At 40.8% G+C, this 9,400-nt stretch overlaps 1 protein-coding gene across 1 annotated transcript; it reads right to left on the bottom strand.

Moving 5' to 3' along the window:
• Positions 1 to 5,211, bottom strand: LOC124143709 (protein PIF-like). Its single transcript, XM_046512768.2, has 5 exons — positions 5,174 to 5,211; positions 3,532 to 3,607; positions 2,088 to 2,651; positions 1,104 to 1,292; positions 1 to 316 (listed from the first exon to the last, which is right to left on the bottom strand). The coding sequence occupies exons 2-5, from the start codon at positions 3,596 to 3,598 to the stop codon at positions 135 to 137; spliced, it is 1,002 nt and encodes a 333-aa protein (XP_046368724.1). The 5' UTR covers positions 3,599 to 3,607; positions 5,174 to 5,211; the 3' UTR covers positions 1 to 134.
• Between the last annotated feature and the right edge of the window lie 4,189 nt (positions 5,212 to 9,400).

Raw genomic sequence — 9,400 nt, 5'->3', positions numbered from 1 at the left:
GTTGTATATAGTCTTTATTCACCACACAGTGTCTTGCGAACATGAAGTCTTCCGTTGCTCAGCAACATCACGTCAACTTTAACACCGGTCATTTCAACAAAAAACCTACCATGATCATCTATATAGTACCATATTTACATGGGACATGGATTCTGGCATTCGCCCATCCCTGCCGCCACGCATCCCGACCCCTCCACATATTTCTTCCCCGACCCACAACAGCGTGGCTGGGACACGCCCCCTTGACATTCCCAGTAGGAGTTGCAGTAGAGGTGATAGGAAGCTTGACGACCATCTGCCTGGCTTCTACACGGATCTGAACAGAAATAGTGGATATGAATGCATGAACGTTATAACGAGTCAGTAAAAATGTTCTTCAAGTTAGCTCTTCATAGCCATTTGACTTCATTAATATATGTACAGTAAACTATGTTCATAACGAACACGCTTATAACGAACTGACCGATATAATGAACTTTTTTAGTCCCGACCATTTGTTGTATAAATGCTGTATATATGCTTATAACGAACTACGGTTATTACGAACTAAAATTAGTGGCCCCTTCGAGTTCGTTATATAGTTTACTGTAATTGTTTTTCAAGATTAACGACACGGAATATGATAAAAAAATAACATTGATAAAGATTGTTAAAAAGCACGAAATAAACTAAGGATAAGATATATGGATGAACAACTTCTTTATTCAATAAGAAGCGACGTTTTGGTGTAGACCCTTACAGCGTTATCAAGCAAGTGATGTACTTTGTGTGACTGACAAGTATATATACAGGTATGAGGGTCGCTATATGGCTGAATAATGCCGATGCGACGTTAAATTTTAACTCACTCACTCACAGGTATGAGGAAGCGGTTATACATTTGAGAAGATTAGGATGTAGTTACACTGGGGTGGGGAAATAAACTTTATATAGAAGTGGCCTTCTCATAGGTGCATTTATATATGGAGGGATAATATATATCTTTCAGATTCGGCTAGTTGATTCTTGAGACCCCTTTTGTGAACACATTTTAGTGGTATTTGACCAAACTGATTTGACAATTCTGAAAAAGTGGATTATCTGCCCTTGTTTGAGATACTGACCACAGGTGGCGGAGGCTGGGAAGTCGCAGATCTTCAACCGGTCATTCCACATGGTGGTGTAGGAACAATCCTTGGGCACGCAAACAAGGTCGGTTCGATTGAAAGGAGCAACTTGTAAAAACTTGGCGCAGTTTCCCGGATACCGATATAAGCCAGGTTCACTTGCAGACATTGGTGCTTTGCATGGGTCTACTCAAACAAAACATATTCATAAATATACATATCAGAGATGAAAAAGGCACAAATAGATTTCCAAATCTAACCCAACCCAAGCGCTTGACATCCCAAAATCAACTCACGCCATAGTCAGCAATATCAATACTGTGTAGCAGAAGTCTCCATAATGGTTCGTATGTTGATTGCCGAATCAGTAAGGACAAAGGTCAGAATTAACCCTACCTTCAAAAGTCACTCAGTACTGTAGTCAGTTTGACCTACCGAATGAGTGAGTGAGTTGGGCTAAAGCCGCTTTTAACATTAATCCACTGATATCACGGCCTGTCAGTTTCATGTGGGAGGAAAGTCCGAAATAATGCAGGTTTCAGACGTTTACCACTTTGGTGAAACCCACGAGCACGGGTACGAAGCTGACAAACCTAGAAACTTATCAGGATGAACCGGGATTCGAACCCACAATCAAAGGTTTCTCGCGTGCCCAAGGGACGCAACTCTGCACAGCGAATTTCGGCGCCTTAGACGACTGGGCCTACGTGCCCCTCTTTAGCTGTGGTCATTCCTTATAAATATAAAGAACTTAACACTATCCTCCTATAAAATATTCCCAAGTGCCCCATGTTGGTCGTAAGGGGTGACTAAGCTGGCGATCAAGGAGCGGGGATCAAGCTTGGTTTATTGGTCGAACGTGTCCCATCGTAACCCGTGACCAATTGTTTGTGTGGCCCGATTATTTACAGACCGTCGTGGTATAGCTAGCATATCTGCGACGTAAAACTACAAACAAACAAAGAAACATTATACCCTTACCTAGGCAAACGATATCCGTGACGTTTGGTATCAGGGTTGATAGCTCCGTGTCGTTCATGACCTTGAAAGTACGTTCACTTTGATTTGAGTACAGCATCAACTCCTGCAAGGTTATGGCGTCACCAAAAGCAACAGAGGTTATCTCGATCCCAGCATCTTGACATCGCTGAGCGTAATCCCCGGCAAGATTGGGGTTGATGGTCGACCCGTCTGTAACAAGGACGGCCAGATGCCTCGCTCCCATGCGTCCAGAGGATCTGAACATGGTCTTAACTAACTTCATCCCCTCGACGCTGTCGGACCCCCTATATTCTGGCTGGAAAGAGGTGAGGGCGTTGGTGAGGATGGTGGTGTTGGATGTGAAGTCGGCGATGACGCGTGTCGTTTTGCTGAAGGCGATAACAGCGATGCGGATGTTGAAGAGGTTAGTGTTGTCGATGAAGTGTTGGACGAAGGAGGTGACGCCCTGGGCGTACGTCACGGTATCTTTGTCGGCGGGGTTGTTACGTTTGGTGCTGTCGGAGTCGTCTATGAGGAAGATGATGTCGGAGAAGCCACCGCATGCTGCAGCAGTTATCAATATTAGAGCATTGTCAAGGGGATGGACACAAATAATTGGTACCGATGTACCTATGTCGGAATCGAACAGGAAACGTTCGTAGTGTATAGTATTACCATTATCCTAGGTGTCACACGTAGTATTAGTGAGTGAGTGAGTTGGGTTTAACGCCGCTTTTAACATTATTCCAGTCATATCACGGCGTGTCAGCTTAATGTGGGAGAAAAGCCCGAAGTGATGCAGGTCTTAGACGTTTACCACTTCGGTGAAACCCACGAGCACCGTTATGGTGCTGACAAACCTAGAAACATAATCGGGGCGAACCGGGATTCGAACCCACAATCATAGGTTTCTGGCGTGCTCAAGGGACGCAACTCTGCAAAGCGAATCGCGGCGCCTTAGACGACTGGGCCACCCGTGCCCCCCACACGTAGTATTAGGAATAGAGGAATGAGTGTAAGTGATTGAGAGTGAACGTTGTTTAACACCGCTTTGAACAGTATTACAGTTATATCACGGCGCACAATCTTGATTGGGGAGGAAAGCCGGAAGTGATGCAGGTCTTAGACGTTACCACTTTGGTGAAACCCACGAGCACAGCTATGGTGCTGAGAAACCTAGAAACATAATCAGGGCGAACCGGGATGCGAACGCACGATCACAGGTTTCTGACCCACCTAAGGGAGGCAACTATGCACAACGAATAGGGGCGTCTCGACAACTTGTGCCCTCTGGCATATCTGAGATCACGTGGAGTTCGAAGCATGCACACCCACGGGCTAATAGTAGTACCTTTTCACAAATATCAGTCTGAAGTCTTATTTTGGTTTCTAATCCAGACGTTATTTTTTTTCTCGCTGTTTCAATAAAAAAATATATACTTACTTTGAGAAAATGTAACTTTTGCTGACATCACAGCGAGAAAGCAGAACACCATCCACAAACGCAGCATGTTTGAAATCTGTCAATCAACAATGGTTATCATAACGTCTGACACTCAGTTATACACCGCTCGTTCATCACAAATACAATACCTGCAGGTTGGATTTGGCTCAGTTTCACCTGAACTGAAAAACTCCAAATGCCGTGTGTTGGTTTGTTTCAGCAAAGGAAATGTTACATTGTTATGTATTTGGTTTTTTATTAATGCGTAAGAGTAACCAGTATCTCTTCGGCTTTTGGCGCATTCTCAGATTTTAAACACCCGTGTCTTCTTATCAAGGGCAGATTACAACCCCGAATGTTTATACATATTTACGCAATGATTAAATTATATGGTTTTCATCAACATGAGACACCTGTTCACAAAAGTACATAGCTGACAAAAGACATCGAGTTTTTTAAAGTTGTCACATTTCTCAAGAACCTTCACCTACGAATCCCTGTAGGGATGCAATGGTGACACAAAGTGTTCGCGATGCGGTCCTGCATTAGCAAGGACACCGTACACAGTATGACTGAAGGTCAAGGTCACGGTACCTGTCCGTGTCAAGAAAATGGTTCTCCCTAATGAGTTAACCTTCTAGCGACCTCTTAGGCAGCTTGGATTGAGAACGTAAATCGAGTGCACACTGATCCATTGCTGGGGTAATAATGGAGTTCGCCTTTTGAGCAAAATTTTCTTACAAATAACAATTTAGTAGTAGTAGCAGCAGCAGCAGTAGCAGCAGCAGCAGTAGTAGTAGTAGTAGTAGTAGTAGTAGGAGACTTCGTACATCGCAAGCTAATGCACTTTGATCTATGTCTGTGTCGAAATATGCGAGCATTGTAAGGAGGACAAAGGATCTACTATCTACATCATCAAAAGGTTATTTAGATTTTAATAATACATACATGTTAACTGCGCTTCCAGGGACAAACTCTAATATTATATCTGAAAGTAGAGCGAGTAACTAAACCGCCAGACAAAAGAAAAAAACCGCTGATGTTTGATGGTGGCTTAAAGTGAAACACGAAATGGATCGATGGTTATGTATTTGATACAATAACTGTATCGTAGTAATGTGTTGGAACTTAAGTTCTCAGTGTTTCGGTGAATGTTGTGATCAAATCCAATTTTCAAGTGTATGCCTTCATTTACCTTCTCCGTTTAGCTGACTGATGAGTGAGTGAGTGAGTACGGTTTTACGCCGCTTTTAGCAATATTCCAGCAAATAACACGGATTGGGACACCAGAAATGGTCTTCACAACTTGTACCCATGTCGGGAATCGAACCCGGGTCTTCGGCGTGACGAGCGAACGTTTTAACCACTAGGCTACCCGACCGCCCGACTCAGCAATGATGAAGACTGTTGTATGTCCTTTTTTTAAATAAATGAACATGGTACTTATAAAGTATGTAAGCCAAAACGTTTTCTTTACCAAGATTATTGCAATATATTGCTACATGTGTCAACACGGGGGCGGAACTGCCAACTATGCAGCCCCAGAACATACACTCATTCCCTTTTCATGGAGCTATTTAACAATATATCAAAGATGTTACAATAGTTAAAATAGTAGTAAAAAACTTTGAATATGCCTTACCAATGAGGATAAGTATCGTGGCCGCCCCCCTCTCTGGGTGAAGATGCAGGTTTGACGACCGACAATTGACCTGCACAGGTCATTCTGTTGATTGACTCCAGGCTATTTCCTTATCAGGATAAACGCACTGATATGCTGCATCAGAGATGCTGCTGATGTGCTGATAATTGTGTGTATTGGTTTAATCTCCGCCTCCATTAACGACGTGACGTTGTATAATCCTCTAACACCTTATCTGTGCCTGGAGGGGTAACATTGGTCTGGTATATGACTTCATCGCCATGTCCCGTACTGCTGTAAATAGCGTTATGTTATTTTGTTTTGACTGTTTCATCTTATACTTTTACAGTTTTTGTTTAAAATAGGAATATGTAAACACACAATGCCTTGTCGGGGTCGGAGGACACTATTTTTATTTGGCAATATATGTATTTGTTCGCAAACATAATTCCAGGTTCCCTCAAAGAGTTCAGAATTGGTGCGACCATGACTTTCTGTATTGAACAAATGTAATTATGATGTAAAGTGAATTTGAGGTGTCGTTGAACTGCGATTGTTGCACAAGCACTGTTTGAATAGAAGCTGATCAACCACACAATCACTGTTTGGATACATGTTGAACAACCACACAAGCACTGTTTGAATAAATGTTGAACAAAGTCACAATCACTGTTTGAATAAATGTTGAACAACCACACAAGCACTGTTTGAATTAATGTTGAACAAAGTCACAATCACTATTTGAATAAATGTTGAACAACCACACAAGCACTGTTTGAATTAATGCTGAAGAACAACCAAGCACTGTTTGAATAAAATGTCGAACAGCGTCAGGTCCAGTTTGATTTATAAATGCCAAAAACTTTACAAACATATTTTTTTAATATAATATTAAACCATCACATAAACACGGTTTGAATAAATGTCAAACAGCCTCACAAACACTGTTTCAAAACAATATCGAACATCCACACAGACACAATTTGAATAAATGACGAAAACCTCCCAAACACAAGCACTTTTTTAATAAAATGTCAAACAGCCTCACACGCAGTTGGGTTTTGTATGGAGAGTAGATATTTTTTTCAACTGGATCTGCCAAATCAAAACCAAGTGTATCTTTCATATTTAAAACTATGAGTCTAGGTATATTGTTTATAATATATATATATATATATAAACAATATACCTTTTGTGGCAGACAATTTCTTTCTTCAAACAATCTGAAGCATAATTTATATTTTTCTAACGCACCATCTTACACAATTTGTTATTCTTACAATAAAATCCCAGCCCATGCACACACACACACACACACACACACCCTCCCCCCCCCCCCCCCCCCCCCTCCCCCCCTCCCTTCCCCCCTCCTCGCTTCCACTCACCTACAATAATGTATTTCCCCCGCCCCTACGGGTCTGCGGCTTGACCCAGTAGCCCTGTCAATCACTTCATGGTGTCGTGTATCAGGAAGATCACGACGCACATCACAACCAATGTTTTATTTCATCACATGTGAAGAAAAACACATTCCAGGAACCTGTCCATGAATATAAAAACTTACAAGAATACGGTTCCCCGTGTTGCTGTGGTACTACGACACTTAAATTCGTGACGTGGTCAATGAAGATAAGCCTTTGTCAGTGCCCCGCCCTCCACAGTAAACACATACATACAATAGCGGTTTACAGTACCCAGAGGCACGCTGGAGTTTCTTCAAACAACACAATGTTCCCGTATGACACGATATTTGTTTCTTCATTGTGATGTCGACTTTCTCCATCTTCTTTAACCGGGATATGACGCCACGACGTGAAGGCCGATTTCATCAAAGTCGGGACACATTTACTATCAGGTACCTGCAACAATTGATGTGTTGAAAAGGCGTGAGAGACGTATCCGTTAAGATACTTATCACGAACAAAGGGACTTTTTATAACAGTTTGATCATGGTTGTTTTTTCTAAACACGGGTGTTTGAAGTTGGATATATTTTTTTTCAGATATCCCCAAGAGTTAAATTACACTAATAGAAACACAACTTATTCCATTTCGTTTGTTTGTTGTTTAACGCCGCACTCGGCAATATTCCTGCTATTCGACGGCGGGCTGTAAATAATCGAGTTTGCACCAGACAATCCAGTGACTGACATCATGAGCATCGATCCACGCAATTGGGATACGGTGACATATTGTATTTTTAAGAGATGAATATCATTTGGAATATTAATTTTTGTGTTATCAGTACCAGATCCGATTTGCATCTATGTTCGGTGAGTGGGTGAGTTGGGCTTAACTCCGCTTTGAACAGTATTCCAGTTATATCGCGGCGTCCCAGCTTAATGTGGGAGGAAAGCACGAAGTGATGCAGGTCTCAGACGTTTACCACTTTGGTGAAACCCACGAGCACGGGTATGGTGCTGACAAAGCTACAAATACAGTAATCGTTATGATCATGGTTTCTTTACTGCATTATCACACGAAGTGTCTGTATCTATTAATTTTTCACTTTAAGTAAGTACTGTTAGTAAATTGATACCATCGTACACGTCAGTTTATGAAAGTTCAACACTTTAATGAGTTGTACAATGTAAACAACGTAACATAGATTCATAGTGTTAAAGTATTGTACAACTTAATTACCCCAACAATGTAACCGTGTCAATGTGTTGTACGAATTAATTACATGATTAATTTAACATATGTTCACAGTGTGAACGTGCTGTACCACCCAATCACGTAAAAATGTAACATATATTCACAGTGTCAATGTGTTGTACAACCTAATTACCTCAACAATGTAACATATATTCACAGTGTCAATTTGTTGTACAAGTTAATTTCGTGAATGATTTAACATATATTCACAGTGTTAATGTGTTGCACAAGTTACTTACGTGAACAATATGACATATATTCACTGCGTTAATGTGTTGAACAACTAAATTTCGTGAATGATTTAACATATATTCACAGTGTTAATGTGTTGAACAACTAAATTTCGTGAATAATTTAACATATATTCACTGCGTTAATGTGTTGAACAACTAAATTTCGTGAATGATTTAACATATATTCATGCTTTCCTATGTGAAAGCAATCAGTATATAATGATTATTAACATCGTATACGTGTACCCACCTGATCTCTCACTGCTGTTATGTTATATTATTCTTGTACAAAGCCAATGGCCTTAAGTACAGAAATAAAGAATTGAAAAAATAACTTTTCTCGAAATTTGTTACATTTCGTTCTTATTGTTACATTATTGTTACATATTGTTAGATACTGTTCATATTGTCACATATTGTTCATATTGTTACATCATTGTAACATACTGTTACATATTGTTCATTTTGTCTTGAAAAAAGATGATGTGTGAAAACAAAATACAATAAACGTATGTCTTGAAGCAGTGACCGAGTGTACATTCCGTCATCCGTCTACCAACAAAAGTGAACAAGAATTTACAAGTGTTACTATACCTTTATCATCCTGTACTATTAAAAGAAACCCGTGCTTCCCGTAAATGGCGACTATGCTTGTCGTAAGAGGCAACTATGCTTGTCGTGACTAACTGGATCGGGTGGTCAAGTTCGCTGACTTGGTGGATGCATGTCATCGTATCCCAATTGCGTGGATCGATGCTCATGATCTCAATGACTGGATTGTCTGGTCCAGACTCTATTATTTACAGCCCGCCGTCATACAGCTAGAATATTGCTGAGTGCGGCGTTAAACAACAAATAAACAATACGAAAAGTTATTTCTGAAATTCATAAACAGATTCGTCAGGAATTCTTGGGTAAAAATGTTATTCAATTGATAAAGAATCCGACATAGCAAAGTTATTGCTAATGCATGAGTTTATAGCCGTCGTCATGGGACAGACAAGGTGGTCAAGGTGATAGGAGCCCATCATTGACAACCATGGAAATAAATTCTACCGTACGTCCAGTTTTATAGTACTCTAAAAATAAATCCCTGAAACCCAGCTGTATGTCTGTGTCCATCTGGTGTTGACAAAGCATGATGACGATGTATTGTGCTAAAAAATGCGATAGAAAAGACCTTTGTCAATGAAAATAGGGCGTGAGGCAAATATTATCTCTTTGATTGTGGTTGCAGTGCTAACCTATGTCCCCTGCACATTGTACAAACATCCTACCCGAAGATGGGCGCGGCACGGACACAATATAGTACTTTCCTCACGCCCTTCGTTCACTTT

This window comes from Haliotis rufescens, unplaced genomic scaffold (genome assembly GCF_023055435.1).
Source record: "Haliotis rufescens isolate VD_foot unplaced genomic scaffold, xgHalRufe1.0.p SCAF_7, whole genome shotgun sequence".
In the NCBI taxonomy this organism is placed as follows: domain Eukaryota; kingdom Metazoa; phylum Mollusca; class Gastropoda; order Lepetellida; family Haliotidae; genus Haliotis; species Haliotis rufescens.
The sequence above is the reverse complement of the archived record's forward strand: the minus strand, read 5'-3'. Positions and strand labels throughout refer to the sequence as shown.